The sequence below is a fragment of the Ailuropoda melanoleuca genome, chromosome 5 (genome assembly GCF_002007445.2).
Source record: "Ailuropoda melanoleuca isolate Jingjing chromosome 5, ASM200744v2, whole genome shotgun sequence".
In the NCBI taxonomy this organism is placed as follows: Eukaryota; Metazoa; Chordata; class Mammalia; order Carnivora; family Ursidae; genus Ailuropoda; species Ailuropoda melanoleuca.
In genome coordinates this window covers 33,480,078-33,499,630 of record NC_048222.1, presented here as the reverse complement: position 1 = coordinate 33,499,630, position 19,553 = coordinate 33,480,078, and the positions used below count along the sequence as shown (strand labels likewise).

The window sequence follows — 19,553 nt, the reverse complement described above, 5'->3', positions numbered from 1 at the left end:
GGTCTTTTCAGAGGAATGAGACTAGGAATATCTGCTCAGAGATGCAGAGCAGGTTAATGAAGGGTGGAGCTGCTAAAGAAACTGGGGTTCATTCATGTGGACCGAAGAAGAACATCAAATTGTCCTATGAAGTCAGGGCTGATTGTGCAGCTGCCTGAAATCCCGTATTCTAGATCCCTGACTTCCCGTGGGACAAGCGTTCCGTAAGAAGCATGGCATCTGGGACCGGAAGCCAGAATTAGCACCACACCTGTGCCACTCGCTAACTGAATGGCCTTGACTGGACAGTCATTTCACTTCTCTGAGCCTCAGTTTCTCATTTTTCTGTCTTTGGTTTCCAGTATTAATCATACTGAAGAGTGTATAAAATAGTTCAACAAATAAACAGTCACATACAGTCTGCAAGACTGAGAAACACAACCTTGCCCCCATACAGGAAGGGCCCCCATATGTCCCTCCCTGTCCACAGCCCCTTCCTTCCTCTAAGAGCAGCCACTACTCTGACCTGGTGAGAATCTGTGACTTGCTTTTCTTTATAGCTCTGCCACTTATGGTTTTGACCTTTAACCTTTTCTTTAACTTTAACTTCTGAAATTTAATGTAACAGGATCATGTCACATATTCCTTTGTGACTTGCTTCTTTTACTCAACATATTTCTGGGCTTCATCCACGTTGGAGCCTGTAGCTGTTTTATTCATGTTCACTGCCGCATAGCATGATGCCATGTGCCTACACTGCAATTTAGTGATCCAATTTTACTGTCTGTAAATATTTGGATTATTTCAAGGTTTTTGCTATCGTGAACATTGTTCTATAAACATCTGGCACACAGGTACAAAATCAAATAAAGATGGATTAAGGGTTTAAATATGGAAGGCAAAACTGTAGCGTTTGGAAGAAAATACAGGCGAGTATCTGCATGACCTCTGGGTAGGAAAGGACTTCTTAAATGCAACTCAAAATATATAAATCATAAAGGAAACAAATGATAAACTGGCATGTGCCTGGGAGTGGAACTGCTGTGGGTGTCCACACATTCTGCTTGACCAACAGTCATGTCCAGTTATTTTCCACAGCACTCGTCCCAATGTATCCTCCCACCAGCAGGTGGTGAGTGTCGGGTCCTGCACGTTCTCACCAATGCCTGATTTTGTCAGAATTTTTCATTTTTGAAAACCCAGTGGGTATAAAATGGTATTTCCTTGGTGTTTTAAATTTGCATTTTCCTGAATATTAGTATGTCTATCATCTTTACATTTGTTAATTGGCCATTTGCTTTCCTCTTCTTAAAGTGCTTGGTTTTGTGTCCATTTTTATATTATGATGTTTGCTTTTCTGTGAGTGATTCATAGGATTTCTTTAAATATTCAGATTACTAACTTTTTTATTTTATGTGTTGAATTTTTTTTCTTCCACTCTGGGCTGTTCACTCTTTAATGTTGCTTTTCAGACAAACAAAAGTTCTTAATTTTAATCTAGTCAAACTTCTCGTCTCCTTCCTTATGGTTTATGCTTTCAGAAAGCATACCCTAAGCTTGCCTCATCCCTCAAACACAGCTAGATAATTATCAAATAATTCTGAACACCCAAGAAATCAATCTGAGGACTAAGAGAACAAACTGCATATTGAGAAGTAGAAAGTGGCCACATCATAGAAAGAAGGAGCTGCGGAGAGGTGATTTGGGGGAGAAAAGAACTACAGGTGCTGCAAAGGGGAAGGAGGCCTGATTGCAGAGAGAGGAACAAGAGAAAAAGAGAGAGAGAAAGAAAGAGTGAAGCAGCAGGCTGGGGGTTGCACAAGAAAAACTCTTCCCCAAAACCACTGACTGGGAAAAGGAGAGGGGCTGACTACCATAAGTCTTTCTAAGCAGTGGAGCTCAAAGTCTTAAGTTCTAGACATCTGCACCATTGCAGGGGTTGTGCCTGGCAGGCTTAGTGGTGATCTGGCGGGGAAGGAAGGCAGAGGCCCAAGAGTGTGCAGCGTGGTTTGAGGATCCCCTGGGTCATATGGGGAGAAACAGTTTCCCTTTTGGAGAGTACATTTGGGAGTCATGGCACGGCCTCTCTGGGAGACTCTATGAGTAGGGGGAAAAAAGAACAAAAGCAACAAAGACTGAAAAAGAACAGAGAACATTATCAGATATACCAGCTTTACAGGTAACACGATGTCACTAAATTCATATCTATTAACAGCCACTCTGAATGTAAATGGACTAGATACTCCAATCAAAAGACACAGGGTATCAGAATGAATAAAAACACAAGATCCATCTATATGGTGCCTCAAGAGACTCATTTTAGACCTAAAGACACCTGCAGATTGAAAGTGAGGGGATGGAGAACCATCTATCATGCTAACGGATATCAAAAGAAAGCCAGAGTAGCCATACTTATAACAGACAAACTAGATTTTAAACCAAAGACTGTAACAAGAGATGAAGAAGGGCATTACATCATAATTAAGGGGTCTATCCATCAAGAAGATCTAACAACTGTAAATATGTATGCCCCAACTTGGGATCACCCAAATACATAAATCAATTAATGACAAACATTTTTAAAAATTCATTGTAATAATACAATAATAGTAGGGGACTTTAACACCCTACTTAACAGCAATGGACAGGTGATCTAAGCAGAGAATCAACAAGGGAACAGTGGCTTTGAGTAACACACTGGACCACATGGACTTAACAGATAGATTTAGAACATTTCATTCTAAAGCAGCAGAATACACATTCTTTTTGAGTGCACATGGAACATTCTCCAGAACAGATTGCATACTGGGTCACAAACCAGCCCTCAACAAGTACAAAGACACTGAGATCATACCATGCATATCCTCAGACCACAATACCAGGAAACTTGAAGTCAACCACAAGAAAAAATTTGGAAAGACTACAAACACACGGAGGCTAAAAAACATGCTACTAAAGAATGAATGGGTCAACCACAAAATTAAAGAAGAAATAAAAAATTACATAGAGGCAAATTACCATGAAAACACAATCCAAAACTTTGGGATGCAGCAAAAGCGGTCCTAAAAGGAAAGTATGTTGCAATACAGACATACCTCCAGAAGCGAGAAAAGTCTCAAATACACAACCCAACGTTATACCTGAAGGAGCTAGAAAAGGAACATCAAATAAAGCCTAAAGCCAGCAGAAGAAAGGAAATAATAAGGATTAGAGAAGAAATAAATGATATAAAAAAACAGTAGAACAGATCAATGAAACTAAGAGCTGGTTCTTTGAAAGAACTAATAAAATCGATAACCCCCTAGCCAGACTTATCAAGTAGAAAAGAGAAAGGGCCCAAATAAATAAAATCATGAATGAAAGAGAAGAGATCACGGCCAACAGCACAGATATACAAACAATTATAAGAGATTATTATGAAAAATGATATGCCAAGAAACTGGGCAATCAAGAATAAATGGACAAATTACTAGAAACATACAAACTAACAAAACTGAAATAGGAAGAAATAGAAAATTTGAACAGATGCATAACCAGTGAATAAATTGAATCAGTAATCAAAAATCTCTCAACAAACAAAAGTCCATGTCCAGATGGTTTCCCAGCGGAATTCTATCAGACATGTAAAGAAGCATTAATAGTTATTCTTCTCAAACTGTTCCAAAAAATAGAAATGGAAGGAAAACTCCCAAACTCATTCTGCAAGGCCAGCAATACCTCAATTCCAAAACCAGACAAATCCCCCACTAAAAAGGAGACTATCCATGATGAACATGGAAGTAAAAACTCTCAAAAAGATACTAGCAAATTGAATCCAACAGTACATTAAAAGAATTACTCACCATGATCAAGTGGGATTTATTCCTGGGCTGCAGGCATGGTCAATATTTGCGAATCAATGTGCTACACCACATTAATAAAAGAAAGAATAAGAACTAAATGATCCTCTCAGTAGATGCAGAAAAAGCATGTGACAAAGTACAGCATCCATTCTCTTTTTTTAAAGATTTTATTTATTTATTTGAGAGAGAGCATGAGCTAAGGGTAGACGGTAAGGGCAGAGGGAGAGGGAGAAGCAGGCTCCCTGCCGAGCAAGGGAGCTCCATGCAGGGCTCCATCCCAGGACTCCGGGATCATGACCTGAGCTGAAGGCAGACACTTAACTGACTGAGCCACCCTGGTGCCCCACAGCATCCATTCTTGATAAAAAACCTCCACAAAGTAGGTATAGATAGAACATACCTCAACATCATAAAGGCCACATATGAAAGACCCACAGCTAATAGCATCCTCAACGGGGAAAAACTGAGAGTTTTCCTCTCTGGTCAGGAACAAGACAGGGACGTCCACACTCACCGTAATGATTTAACATAATACTGGAAGTCTTAGCTTCAGCAATCAGACAATGAAAAGAAATAGAGACATCTAAATTGGCAAAGAAGCCAAACTTTCACTATTTGCAGACGACATGATACTCTACGTTGGAAATTTGAACAGACTGATAACCAGCAAAGAAATTGAATCAGTGATTAAAAAAACTCCCAACAAACAAAAATCCAGGATTAGATGGCTTGACAGGCGAATTCTACCAAAAATTTAAGGAACAGTTAATACATATTCTTCACAAACTATGCCAAAAAAAGAAAAGGAAGGAAAACTTCCAAATTCATTCTATGAGGCCAGCATTACCCTAATACCAAAACTGGATAAAGACTCCACAGAAAAAGAGAACTACAGGCCAGTATCTCTGATAAACATAAATGCAAAAATCCTCAGTAAAATACTAGCAAACTGAAACCAACAATACATTAAAAAATCATTCACCACAATCAAGTGAGATTTATTCCTGGACTGCAAGGGTGGCTCAATATTCACAAATCAATCAACATGATACATCACATCAATGAGAGAAAGGATAAGAACCACATGATCATTTCAATAGATGCAGAAAAAGCATTTGACAAAGTACAACATCCATTCATGATTAAATCCCTCAACAAAGTAGGTTTAGAGGGAACATATCTCAACATAATAAAGGATCTATGAAAAACCCACAGCTCACGTCAGCCTCAAAGGGGAAAAACTGAGAGCTTTTCCTCTAAGGTCATGAATACGTCAAGCATGTCCACTCTCACCACTTCTATTCAACATAGAACTGCAAGTCCTAGCCACAGCAGTCAGACAACAAAAAGAAATAAAAGGTGTCCAAATCAGTACAGAAGAAGTAAAACTTTCATTATTTGCAGATGACATGATAGTATATATTGAAAACTGAAAAGACTCCACACACACACACACACAAACCTGATAGAACTGATAAACCAATTCAGTAAAGTCTCAGGATACAAAAAAATCAATGTACAGAAATCTGTTACATTTCTTTTTTTTAATAATTTTTATTTTGCTATATTAGTCACCATACAGTACATCCCGTTTTTGATACAATGTTCCATGATTCATTATTTGCGTATAACACCCAGTGCACCATGCAATACGTGCCCTCATTAATACCCATCACCAGCCTATCCCAATCCCCCACCCCTCTCCCCTCTGAAGCCCTCAGTTTGTTTCCCAGAGTTCAAATCTGTTACATTTCTATACATCAGTAATGAAGCAACGGAAAAAGAAATCAAAGAATTGATCCCATTTACAATTGCACCAAAACCCATAAGATACCTAGGCATAAACCTAACCAAAGAGGTAAAAGATCTGTATTCTGAAAACACTTAAGACAAAAATTGAAGAGGACACAAAGAAATGGAAAAACATTCCATGTTTATGGCTTGGAAGAACAAACATTGTTAAAATGTCTATACTACTCAAAGCAGTCTATACATTTAATGCAATCTCTATCAAAATACCACCAGCATTTTTCAAAGAGCTATAACAAACAATCCTAAAATTTGTATGGAGCCACAAAAGACCCCATATAGCCAAAGCAATATTGAAAAAGAAGAGCAAAGCTGGAGGCATCATGATTCTGGACTTCAAGCTACATTACAAAGCTGTAGTCATCCAGACAGTATGGCACTGGCACAAAAACAGACACACAGATCAATAGAACAGAATAGAAAACCCAGAAATATACCCACAACTATATGGCCAACTAATCTTCGACAAAGCAGGACAGAATATCCAATGGAAAAAAGACCATCTCTTCAACAAATGGTGTTGGGAAAACTGGACAGCAACATGCAGAAGAACGAAACTAGGCCCCTTTCTTACACCATACACAAAAATAAACTCAAAATGGATGAAAAACCTAAATGTGAGGCGGGAATCCATCAACATCCTAAAGGAGAACACGGGCAGAAACCTCTTTGACCTTAGCTGAAGCAATTTCTTACTAGACATGTCGCCAGAAGCAAGGGAAACAAAAGCAAAAATGAACTTTTGGGACTTCATCAGGATAAAAAGCTTCTGTACAGTGAAGGAAACAATAAAACTAAAAGGCAACCTACAGAATGGGAGAAGATACTTGCAAATGACATATCTGATACAGGGTTAGTATCCAAAATATACAAAGAACTTATAAAACTCAACAACCAAAAGACAAATAATCCAGTTAAGAAATGAGCAAAAGACATGAATAGACATTTTTCCAAAGAAGACACACAGATGGACAACAGACACACGAAAAGATGCTTCATATCACTAATCATCAGAGAAATACAAATCAAAACTATGATAAAATGCTACCTCGCACCTGTCAGAATAGCTAAAATCAACAACACAGGAAACAACAGGTGCTGGCAAGGATGTGGAGAAAGGGGAAGCCTCTTACACTGTTGGCGGGAATGCAAAGTGTTGCAGCCACTCTGGAGAACAGTATGGAGGTTCCTCAAAAAGAAAAATAGAACTATCCTATGATCCAACAATTATACTACTAGGTATTTACCCAAAGGATACAAAAATAGTGATTTGAAGGGGCACATGCACCCCAATGTTTATAGCAGCATTATCAACAATAGCCAAACTGCGGAAAGAGGCCAATTTTCCATCAACTGATGAATGGATAAAGAAGATATTGTATATAGATATACAATGGAATATCACTCAGCCATCAAAAAGAATGAAATCTTGCCATTTTCAATGATGTGGTTGGAGCTACGCTGTATTATGCTAAGCAAAATAAGTCAGAGAAAGATAAATACCATATGATTTCAAAATACCATATGATTTCACCCATGTGGAATTTAAGAAGCAAAACAGATGAACATATGGGAAGGAAAAAAAGAAAAAGATTGAGGGAAGCAAACCTTGAGAGACACTTAACAACAGAGAACAAACTGAAATTTGATGGAAGGAGGTGTGTGCAGATGGGCTAACCAGGCCATGGGTATTAAGGAGGGCACTTGTTTTGATCAGCCAGTTATATGTTAGTGATGAATCAATCAATCAATCAATCAATTTCCTAACCAGATGTCATTCAGATATTTTCCTATATTTTCTTCCAAATGTTCTTTAGGTCTTGAATCCATCTGTATTGATTTTATGCTTGGTGTGAGGTAGGGTTCAATTTCAATTATTTTCACATTAGAATTACTAAACATCCCATTACCATTTACTGAAAGTCTCCCCTTTCCCTTCTAATCTATAGTACTTGCTATGTCAATTAATGTGCATACATGCATGGGTCAGTTTCTCTTGTATGTCTTCATATACATAATTTTTGATGAAACAATTTATATGAGCCTAAATTTGTCATCAAAAAAATCTCATTTAACATATAAAAATGCTTTCGATTTGATATATTATATTGTTACTCTATGACAGATATGCTGTCATTCATTAGCCCAAATTTCTCTGATTAATCATTTCAAGAAAACTAAAACCTTAAAGCCAAACTTCAACAAGACTATTTCTAAATATTTTTAGAATGGGCTATAAACATGAGTCTTCTTAATGTTTAGTCCCTCTTTTCTGGTATTTAGCTCTCCATTTTAGATACTTAATTCCTACTACAGACAGAGCCTTTTTATCTCCTAAATAAGCTTTTGCACGGCTTATGTCCTTTATGTAATACAATTAAAAAAAAATCAGAAATAGTCATACCAAAAATTTTGTCTATTGAAGCATTTGAAGGCAATGTGCAATTAAACACAGTAAACTGTCTTTTTAAACGTTGGGGAATATCATTTCGACCGCCTCCAGGGTGGATCATTGCCGCTATGATCTGCACATCAACAATAGTAGTGAAGTCTCCAGGCTTATCCAAGCTATACATTCCTTCCATTTCCATCATTTGTCGCACAATCTCATTAGTTATCTGAAATTTTATACAGTGATACTTTAGTGACATATCACCATCACATTTCTCCACAATTCCTATAAAATAGTACACTTGAGATTAGAAGAAAATACTCACTCTTGTCAATGAAGCATTTGTGAATATTGACGGTCACCTGCAAGGCAATTTGATTTAAATGCTACCGCTCATGAACAAAACAGTAACTTAAACATCTGGATTGAGTCCAGTGTGCTCTTTACTACGCTGACAAAATGGAACTCCAAATAAATTTAAATAGGTGAGTTATGGAATAGTTGGTACAATTACAACAGTAGTCAGAGTTCCAAGTATCAACATTCAACACTACGAACTACTTTAAATCAGAATGTGGGATGGATTTATTCCTGAGGCTTCAATGCCACTGAATGTTTTGGGTTTGGGTTTTATGTTCTTATCTTTCTTTTCTATAGCCTCTAACACTGCTAACACTCCCTCCTTGTTGAAAACTGTTCCTCTTTTGAATTCAGAGGCTCAGTTCTTCCCAGATTCATCTTGTGACTCTGGATCACTTCCTAAGCCATTCTTTCTCCACCCATCCCTCACATGCAACTGTTCCATAGGGTTCCATCATTGGCTTTTTCTCTTCTTGCTCTTTCAAGGGCCATGCAGAGCTATTTGAGGAATTGTCTCAGGGTGAGCATGGACCTGGGAGCCCTGACTTCCTACAGGTATCTGAGGTGAACTCAGATAAAAGGCCGGATGGGAGGCTCTAGGTAGACATTACGATGAGGCAGGGCGCAGGGGTGGGAGGGAGGTATTGGGAATCCCACAAGGAACATGCAGAATTCTGAAAGCATCACTGAGGTTCTCTGATGGAGAATGACTCTGAGGTTGACAGATCACAAGGAAGACGTGTGTGTGGCAGAGTTAAAAAGAAGGAAAAAAAAAGGTGTTTTCTGAATGAGGTATTCCTCAGAGGAAGTATATACAGTGAGAGGTAACAGCAAGGATAAAACCCTGAGGAAAGGAAGAGAAGAATCAGAAAGGGCACTGAAATCAAGAAGCCCGAAGGCAGGAAGAAGTATTGCTGAGAACACACAGAGCTTTCAAAGAGGAAGAATGCCAGCCAGTAACAGAGAAGCCAAAGACAACCGATTGCTACTAGGCTTCATACGACGAAGGCTAGTGACATCTTTTATATATAACTAAAAATACTGATTAAATATCATTTATAGGAGATTATTTTAGCCATACCTGATCTCCCCATTCATTAATCACAGGCATATTAATATCATCAATAAATACAGTCATTTTTCTGCCTCCTGGCGGCCCATACGTGCTTCCCATTCGCTTATCCACGTAGCTTTCCATTGTTCTCTAGAGAAGAGGAAATGTTTGTCTTAAGTGTTAGATTTCAACCCATATTCCTAGAAATGATGAGCACGTCTTTCAGAGTAGAACTGAGCTATTTAATACGCATAAACATCATTACTAAAATAGACACTGTAAGATTACAAAAAATAAGTTACTAAATTTTAGTCACTAATTTTACAAAGTTCAGCTTCAGCCTCAATATTAGGTCAAAATCTGCTGTTTGGATTTGGCCTAGGAAAGCTAATACTGAATGCCAAGCACAGCCCCATTTCCTATTAACACACACACACACACACACACATATCAGATTTTATATGCATACACACTTTACTGTAACCAGCACTCAAAACATTTAAGATGTTGATTACCTCAGCAAATGATGGGTTTTACCTGAAACATCATGGGTTCTGTGGCAGACGAAAAGTTCAGACTTTTGGATAACTGTACTTCAGGATCGTATTTTTTCAAATAGGCCTTCACCATTACAGTTTTTGCAGTTCCCTGCTCTCCTGTGAGCAAAACGGCCTGCGATAATCAGATTATCATGTTGAAAGGGGTTGTAACATCGCATTTAGCTTTAAACATCTCATGGTTCTGGTAGCTATTTTTTCATTGTCATAATTAATACAACTAATTTTAATTACTTTTTAGAATTAGATGCACATCAAAATAAATCCTAAAAATCAATCAATCCTAGTTCAACTAAAGATCTGAATATAAAATGTGTACTATAACTGTGTTGGAAGAAAGTATGGGAAAATATTCATGTGTCCATGGGAGTAAGGAGGGACTCTCTGAGCAGACACCCACTTTCCTTAGTAAGCTGGAAGTCAGCAGCTCATGGGATATTGAGTTGGGAGTGTATCCTGGGGTTCATTTGCCAAATGCATTTTCCTCGAATGGCACGATCTCCAGCCCCTTGTGCTGGAATTCAATTTTTCTACCTGTAGTATGTGAAAAGGCATGTGTTTTATATACGTTTGTGATCAGTGAAGAAACTATCAAACTTACTTTCTGTTGTTTTGCAATGGTGTCTATCAAAAAATTTGTTCTAACATTGTCAACATTTGGAACCAAAATGGATGAATATTCTGGAATACTGTCAGTTGGATAATAATATGGCTGAAGTTTCTTATTCCAGTGCTCCCAGTCACCTACACAGGAAGTAAAAATTCATCTTAAGAAAACGGCATTCTTCGAAAGTTATCTCAAAATATAAAAATGCAAATGCTATAAACAGCCAACAGAATCATATGAACACTTAAAACATTTTCCAAAAATACGTTAACACATTGGCTTATCTAATATATATGCCATTTGATCATTTAAATCTGTTTTGTCTCTTTATAAAGTCAGTTTTTTTAATTTCTAAATCATTCATCTAGAGAGATCTGGCCTAAAATGGAATTAGAATTGGCTAGCGGTAAAAACCAATGACATATTTAGTATCTAGTAGGAAACCCACATCAACTGAAAGGATGGAAAAGGCCAAAAGGGGGTAACTGATGAGCGGACATAGAATGTTTGCATGGGAAGTGGGGAAAATAAATCTAGCCCTAAAACTGGTTAATAAAGTACTAAGTCTCCTGACTACGAATTTATTAACTGATAGTATATAACTAGTAATTTGCTGGCTGATAATATTGGCATAATAATTATTATTACCACATTTCATAATCCTAAAAAATTTTATTTATACTTTAGCATATCTGGAATGTGCCTTACAATCTATGAAGCCTTGCAATCACTATTAGCTAGGCAAACTTGGTCAGACATGCTCAGATGGCTACCATTTAAATTAGATTACTTGCATTGTTGATATTGCTTTGTTCATTTTAACTGGCATTTTAAATGTCTCCAGAAATCTTAACTATGATTCAGGATTGTACCAAAAAAAAGCCACTATGTACACAGAATGCATGGAAACAGAGCAGGGGAGCACACATTTGACAGTAGCAAAGAAAATATTCAGTACTAGAGGAAAAACCTCAATTTCAAATTTCCTTGCAAAATATCAAGTCATATATATGTTGAATGTACGTTTAACTTTCAGAAACTGAGAAACTGTTTTCCAAAATGGCTATACCATTGTGTACTGTTTGAGAGTTCCAGTTGTTCCACGTTCTCGCCAATATTTGGTGGAACTAATCTTCTCATTTTAGTCATTCTGGTGGCTGTGTAATGATATTCCATTAGAGTTTCAATTTGCATTTCTTCAATAACCACTGAAGAATATCTTTTCATGTGCTTTTTTCACCATTTATAAATCTTCTTTGGTGAAGCATGTATTTAAATGTATTGCCCATTTTTTAAAAACTTGGGTTGGCTGTCTACCCATTATTATGGAATTGCATTCTGTATTAAATTATTTTATCAGATACATATTACATTTCTTATTTTAATTACAGTATAGTTAACATAGTGCTATATTAGTTTTAGATGTACAAGATAGTGATTCAACAGTTCCATACATCACCCTGTGTTCATGACAAGCGCCCTTCTTAATCCCCACCACCTGTTTTACCCATCCCCCCCCCACCCACTTCCCCTCTGGTCACCATCTGTTTGTTCTCTAGAATTAAATTCTGTTTCTTGGGGCGCCTGGGTGGCTCAGCTGTTAAGCATCTGCCTTTGGCTCAGGTCATGATCCCAGGGTCCTGGGATCAAGCCTTGCGTCGGGCTCCCTGCTTGGCGGGAAGCCTGCTTCTCCCTCTCCCACTCCCCTTGCTTGTGTTCCCTCTCTCGCTGTCTCTCTCTGCCAAATAAATAAATAAAATCTTTTTTTAAAAAAAAGTCTATTTCCTGGTTTGTCTTTTTTCCTTTGCTTATTTGTTTTGTTTCTTAAATTCCATATGAGTGAAATCATATGGTATGTCTTTCTCTGACTTATTTTGCTTAGTATTATACTCTCTAGTTCCATCCATGTCATTGCAAATGGCAAGATTTCATTCTTTTTATGGCTGAGTAATATTCCATTGTATATCTATATACCACATCTTCGTTATCTATTCATCAGTCAATGGACACATGGGCTGCTTCCATGGTTGGGCTATTGTAAATAATGCTGCAATAAACATAGGGGAGCATGTATCCCTTTGAATTAGTATTTTTATAATTTTTTGGATAAATACCCAGCAGTACAATTGCTGAATCATCAGGTAGTAAATTTTTATCTTTCTGAGGAACTCCATACTGTTTTTCTTTTTTTTTATAATAATATTTTTTTATTATATTGTGTTAGTCACCATACAGTACATCCCCGGTTTTTAATGTAAAGTTCCATGATTCATTAGTTGCGCATACTGTTTTTCAAAGTGGCTGCCCCAGTTTGCATTCCCACTAACAGTGTAAGAGGGCTCCCCTTTCTCCACATCCTCACCAACACCCGTTGTTTCTTGTGTTGTTCGTTTTAGCCGTTCTGACAGTTGTGATGTGATACCTCATTGTAGGACTGATTTGCATTTTCCTGACGATCAGCGATGTTGAGCATCTTTTCACGTGTCTGTTGGCCATTGGGATGTCTACTTTGGAGAAATGTCTATTCATGTCTCCTAACCATTTAATTGGATCATTTGTTTTTTTGTGTGTGTTGAGTTGTATCAGTTCTTAAATATTTATTTTTAGAGAGCTAGTACACATGGGCATGAGTGGGGGAGGGGCAGAGGGAGAGGGAGGGACAAGCAGGGAATCCCAAGCAGGCTCCACACACAGGTGGAGTCCAACACAGGGTTTGATCCCACAACTCTGAGATCATCACCCAAGCTGGAATCAAGAGCCAGATGCTCAACTGACTGAGCCACCCAGGTGCCCTGAGTTGTAGCATTTCTTTATGTATTTTGGATACTAACCCTTTATCAGATATGTCATTCGTAAATATTGTCTCCCATTCAGTAGGCTGCCTTTTAGTTTTGTTGATTGTTTCCTTCATGGTGCAAAACCTTTTTATTTTGCTGTAGTCCCAACAGTTTATTTTTGCTTTTGTTTCCTTGAGGAGACATTTTTAGAAAAATGTTACTACAGCCGATGTCAGAGAAGTTACTATCTATGCTCTCTTGTAGGATTTTTATAGTTTCAAGTCTCACATTTAGGTCTTTGATCCATTTTGAGTTCATTTTTGTGTATGGTGTAAAAATGTGGTCCAGTTTAATTTTTTTGCATGTAGCTGTCTAGTTTTCCCATCATTTGTTGAAGAGACAGTCTTTTTCCCCTTATTCTTTCCTCCTTTGTAGAAGATTAATTGACCATATAATTATGAGTTTATTTCTGGGTTTTCTATTCTGTTCCATTGATCTCTGTGTCTATTTTTGTCCCAGTATCCATACTGTTTTGATTACTACGGATTTGTAATAAACTTGAAGTCTGGAATTGTTCCTGATCTTGGGACAGAAGTATTCAGACTTTCACCATTAAGTATAATGTTAGCTTTTTTGTAGATGCTCTTTGTCAAAATAATAAAGTTTCTAGTCCTAGTTTACTGAGAGTTTCATTATAAAAGGGTGTTAAATTTTGTCAAATGCTTTTCTATATCTATTTAGATGACTGATGGTTTGTTTGGGTTTTAGTCTGTTAATATGGTGAATTATATTGATTGCTTTTTTAATGTTAACCCAATCTTTCATTCATAGAATAAATGCTCACTTGGATTTAACCTGTTAAAATTTTGTTAAGAAATGTGTGTCCAGGCACCTGGCTGGCTCAGTCAGTAGCACATGCTACTCTTGATCTCAGGGTCATGAGTTCAAGCCCCATATAGGGTGTGGAGCCTCCTTAAAATAAAAAAAAAGCAAAAAAAAAAAAAAGAGAGAGAGAGAAAGAAAAGAAAAGAAAAGAAAAGAAAAGAAAAGAAAAGAAAAGAAAAGAAAAGAAAAGGAGTGTCAATATTCCTAAGAGATACTGGTCTATAGTCTATTTTTCTTATATTTCTCTGGTTTTGATATTAGGATAACATTGTCCTTATAAAACAGTCTGGGTGCTTCTTCCTTACATTTTATATGTTTTAGAAGCATTTCTGTAAAATTGGTATTATTTCTTCCTTAAGTGTTTGGTAGAATTCATCAGTAAAATTCATCTGGGCCTGGAGTTTTCTTTGTAGCAAGGTTTTTAGTTATACATTTTTTTAGTGACTATGGGGATATGTAGGGTATGTTTCTTCCTGATGAGGTTTGGTAGTTTGTATCTTTCAAGGAATTTGCCTAGTTCATCTACATCGTCAAATATGCTTTCATAACATTGTTCCTAGTATTCGTTTCTTATTTTTTAATGTCGATAGGGCCTGTAGGGATGTTCCCTCTTTCATTCTGGACAGTGGTAATTTATGCCTTCTCTTTTTCTCCCCCTGATATCTCTGGTAATAGATTTATCAATCTTATTGATCTTTTCAAAGAACCATCTTTTGAGTGGCTTTGAATTGTAACAGAATTCATATCTAGATTTAAGGATGCATTTCACTGTTAGTTTGCATTTTGAGTCAGGGCTCCCTTTAATGATCCCAAATCTTTAATAGCGTCTAATCACACACAGAATTACTGGTCATTCTGATTAAAGATGGTCAGCTGAAGAAAATTCACTTACGTCAGTCTCTTTACAAATCCCTTTAAAACACAAACTTTCACTTAGTCTCTATTTTCAGTATGATTCTTCCACTCTCACATGTGTCCAGTGTCCTCCAAGTCTAGGCAACTCTGTGCTTCATACTCCCCAAAAACTAATTCTTCAGTCTTTGGCCACGGTGAGGCGGATGCAGTTGTCTAGCAGTGTGACTTTGGAAAGAAAACCTGAAGGTCTGTTTGTTTCTTAAACGGACTTACAAACAGCCCACTGGTTTTACCTCTACCTTCATGCCAGTTTCCAAATCTCAAACCCTTTGAAGGTTCTGTAGCACACACTCCATTGCTTCTCAACTCTTCCCACTGTCCGTTTAGGACTTACCTTGCCCAGTGTGCTCAATCAAGTGCCCCTTACCTTTCTGCTTTCTTGCTTTCAAAATGCTGTTATTGCTGTCTACTCTCTTGTTCTTTTGAGTTTATGCATTAAAACAAAAACAACAAATGCTTCTGCTGCTTTGTGGTTTTAGGAAAAATTAGAGGTAAATACAGTTTTTAGGAAGCACGTTTTATCTTTTCTGGAGCTTAGAAGAATTGGGAGCTACACTCTGGGTAAAGGGCACCAAACTCAAGGGCATTTCTCTCAGAGACAGAAAAGCTAGGCCCTGCCACACACAGAAGGCTGAGGGTTCAGGTGACAGCACTGGACTTTGCCAAGTCTGCTACATGTAAGTAGGACCCCATCAGCTTGGTTCATTCTCTAACTATTCTGACATCTCCAACAGGGCAGTTGTAGGATTGACCTGTTATTGCATCATGGAGGGTCTATGTTCTCCACACTGCTGCCTTTTTCTCTTCCAGCAACTGAAAGTACATGAGGTAAGATGTATTGCCAACTTACCTCTGCAAGATTTCACTTAGGCAACTCCAAAAAGAGGAGAAGCCAAGAGTCTCTTACCAGTTCCCAGCATGGCCAAGATGCAAAATTCTACTATTCTTTAAAATGCCTTTTAAAAATCGTATTAGTAATCATGTTATTTATAATTGGCTTAATATTTCCCCATAGAAGAGTTTATGGAAGTTTTTGTTTTTCTCATTGAAAAAGAGATCATCTCATTTCAGGTATAAGTCATTCTACTTACCGTAATCAGTAACATAAAACTCATACATGGTCTGACTCGTGCCTTTAGGTATTTCTGGTAAGTCTAACTTGCTTTCATGATTGCGTAAAAAGGCCTCAAGCTTTTCTCTGCTTTCCAGCTCCAAAAGGGCTCCTAAACTCCACATTAGGCCAAACACAAATAATTTGTGAAGATGTTCAACACATGAAACACCACCTTCTTCTTTGGAGGGAATTAAACCTTCCAGTAGATTGAGAGACTGAAAATATTTGAAATACAATACAATAAATTTTGTACTCAAGTTTTTGAAACAAAAACGTTTAAATAATAAATTTAAAAGGAGGAGGAAAAGGGGGGAGAAAAAAAATACATCCCCAGGTATTGCTTGATCACTGTCCTACAGCAGACAGCATTTAGAGAAAGGTCATCTTGCTTTAAACAGGCTGCACAGACTAGCAGAAAAGATGTCAGAATGGGAATCTGGGGTTGTGGTTTCTATCCCCAGCTCATGCCACCAACCTCACTGAGCCTCAGTTTCCTGATCTGAAAAACAAAGGACCTAAACTAGATGTTTTCTTCCTTCCTCCCTTCCTTCCTCCTTCCTTCTTTCTTTTTTTCTTTCCTTCCTTCCTTCCTCCCTCCGTCCCTGTCTTTCCTTCTTTCTTTCCTTTTCTTTTCTTTCTTTCTAGACTACATGTTTTCTAAGGTAGTTTCTGGATCTAAAGTTTACCCCAAATTTTCTACAACAGAGATTGTATTTCTTTTTCAGTTTTTGCAGCACTCAGCAAACTCTGGCCCAGGGGCCGGCCACCTGTTTGGCAAATAAAGTTTTACTGAAACACAGCCACACTCATTCATGTCGGCATTGCGTCTGGCTGCCTTTAGACAGACAGTTGTGCAAACATTTGCCTAAATATTTGCTACGTGCTCATTCAAGGAAAAGTGTGCCAATTCCCATATGGCATCAAAAAGAAATGTATCTACAGGAAGACATCCTCAGTCTTGCAAAACAAAATTAGTTCAAATAAGATTTCCACCTACATTATACATTTTAAAGTCATTATTAAATAATTCATTGATTTGGGCCCTTATGTATTACTTCTTATGTACCCACCCTCGCTGACTGGCGTCCCTTATTAAACTTAGGGAAAACCAAAGCATCAGATTGGATCATGAAAGATCACCTATAGCCTAGAAGCAGGGGAGCCCTCCATAATCTATGATTAGTTCTGATTTTTTCCAAAGACTATTAAGGGAAACTGAGTATGAGAGGAAAACACACATACAATGCTAGAAACTACCTGGAAGATTGTTTAAAGCTTTTCCCTATCTGATAGACTCTAAATTTGCAATGCTGAGATTGCCATTCGAGTTTTCTTGCTTGTCACCAGCTCTTTTGTGTGCTTTTCGGAGGAATGCCTGCTTTATTTATTTAGTCTAGTGTCATTATTGGGTGCACTTTCTGGGACAGTTACTAAGCTTGACGGTGGGAGAGATCATTTCACTCCTCTTCCCCTGCCAATACCCACCCTGGGAAGAGAAAATAATAAAACAGATGGCAGTAAAAACATTAATGAAATCTCACAAAATCTTTAATAGGAATCAAACTTCTCCGAGCCCTCACAGCCCTATCACAAAAGTATTTCTACCGACGGCGAGAATTTTCTATCTCGGACACCTCTAAACTGCGAGCGGGGGGGGGGGGGGGGGGGGGGAAGTGTGCCATCTAAATAGTGAATGTACACAAACCACGTTTACCTGCATGATATAGTTACACTCCAGGAGCTGCATTTTTGGATTGAGGTTTAGTTTCATATACGTATATGTATCTTCAAATATTTTATCATACAGAGTGAGGAACACGGTCGCCTCCTGTGCGGTGCGCCTCTTCAGCCACGCCTGCCGCACAGAAACACAACGTCGGTTTACCAGGGAGGCGGACCCCGGGGAGACAGCTGAGCACGCTCGCGCGGCCGCCGGTCCCCACCTGCAGGATCGCCCTCCAGCTGAGCGCAGAGCTGCTGATGTACACCATACCCATCCTGGAGACCGTGGCGGGAGAAGCGTTCTCGATGTTGTGCACCTCGAACAGAAGCTTACAGCTCGGGGCCATGGGGATGCGGTCTCCGTTGGCCAGCGTGAGGGTTTTATTGTCGTCCAACACAGAATTTAAGTTCTCGATCCAAATGGCATCCACGGGGCCATCTAAAATGAGGAAAATGTTTTCACCTGCGAATAATTAAAAGCGAAAATCACTTTTTACCTGCAAAGAATTAAACGTGCTATTTATCTGGTGGGGTGGGGGGGAGGTTCACAAAGGAGAGTTGACTTGTACCTTTTTTAGCTTTTAACGTTTTTCTCCACAGCGTAGAAAAAATCCCATCTGTCCAGTCATTAGTAGCGGTGTCCAGTCTGCCAAACATCTGAGGCGCAGTAATCGCTTTGGGATTCATCCGCATCTCTCTGTGAGGCCTCCCGCACTCAGTTAATGCCTTCATCAGGATTGTTATGACAGTCGTCTTCCCAGAACCGCTGGGCCCCAGAGTCATCAAACCGTGACGGACCAGAGATGTCTCGTACAACTGCACAATGAGGCAACCGATTGAAAAATGTAACTAATGTGTCTCTCGCTGAAATTTAAACAGCTTTAAATAAGCTCTTATTAAAGTAACTAGTTCACTATGTAAAAGATGAAAAAATGCAAAAAAAAAGGGGGGGTTATCTCGCTTGACTAGATGGGGACAGCAAATTAGCACCACGTTATAAAATAATGATAAGTGATAAAGTTATGACAATGTGGAACTTGAATTCCATTTCGGAAACGATTAATTCAGGACCCCGTTTTTGCTTCTCAAACTACTCTTCCTTGTGACCTGGGTTTACAGAGAGCAGTTTATCCAGGCACAAGCTTTCTCTGCATTCAATGTGATGATGCCGCCCCCTGGTGGTGAAAAGCAGCAACACAAACCATCACAGTGAGGACCAGCTTGAGATTGAGGAATTCCCCCCCTGCAAGCAATTTGTTCTGACAGCGATCCCAGGAGAACCTGTAAGGGAGTGGCCGAAGCAGGACAGGAAAGAGAAGTCAGGCCCGGTGTGATCGAGGACAAAATCCTGTGGAGGGAAGCCTTAATGCTGATCCTGTGGGACACTCTGGAATGTTCCACCTGGAAGCAGGGGACCTTGACTTTCCTACTCCATCACCCAGAAGTCTTTAAGGAGAGTTTGGTTTGGGGCTGGTGGGAAATAAACCCCCAGGCATTGCCTGCTATTTGTGCCCAACCAAGTGGCCCCAATCGTCCTGAA

General features: G+C 38.6%; 1 protein-coding gene across 1 annotated transcript in view; it reads right to left on the bottom strand.

Moving 5' to 3' along the window:
- The window catches only part of DNAH8 (dynein axonemal heavy chain 8), a 332,098-nt gene that overhangs the window by 160,234 nt on the left and 152,311 nt on the right, over positions 1-19,553 (bottom strand). Inside the window, exons 46-53 of the mRNA XM_034660654.1 lie at positions 18,583-18,829; positions 18,235-18,476; positions 18,006-18,146; positions 16,269-16,506; positions 10,595-10,737; positions 9,974-10,108; positions 9,464-9,586; positions 8,035-8,248 (exon numbers count right to left, since the gene is read on the bottom strand). Of these exons, the coding sequence (XP_034516545.1) occupies positions 8,035-8,248; positions 9,464-9,586; positions 9,974-10,108; positions 10,595-10,737; positions 16,269-16,506; positions 18,006-18,146; positions 18,235-18,476; positions 18,583-18,829 (1,483 nt within the window). The remainder of the gene's footprint in view (positions 1-8,034; positions 8,249-9,463; positions 9,587-9,973; positions 10,109-10,594; positions 10,738-16,268; positions 16,507-18,005; positions 18,147-18,234; positions 18,477-18,582; positions 18,830-19,553) is intronic.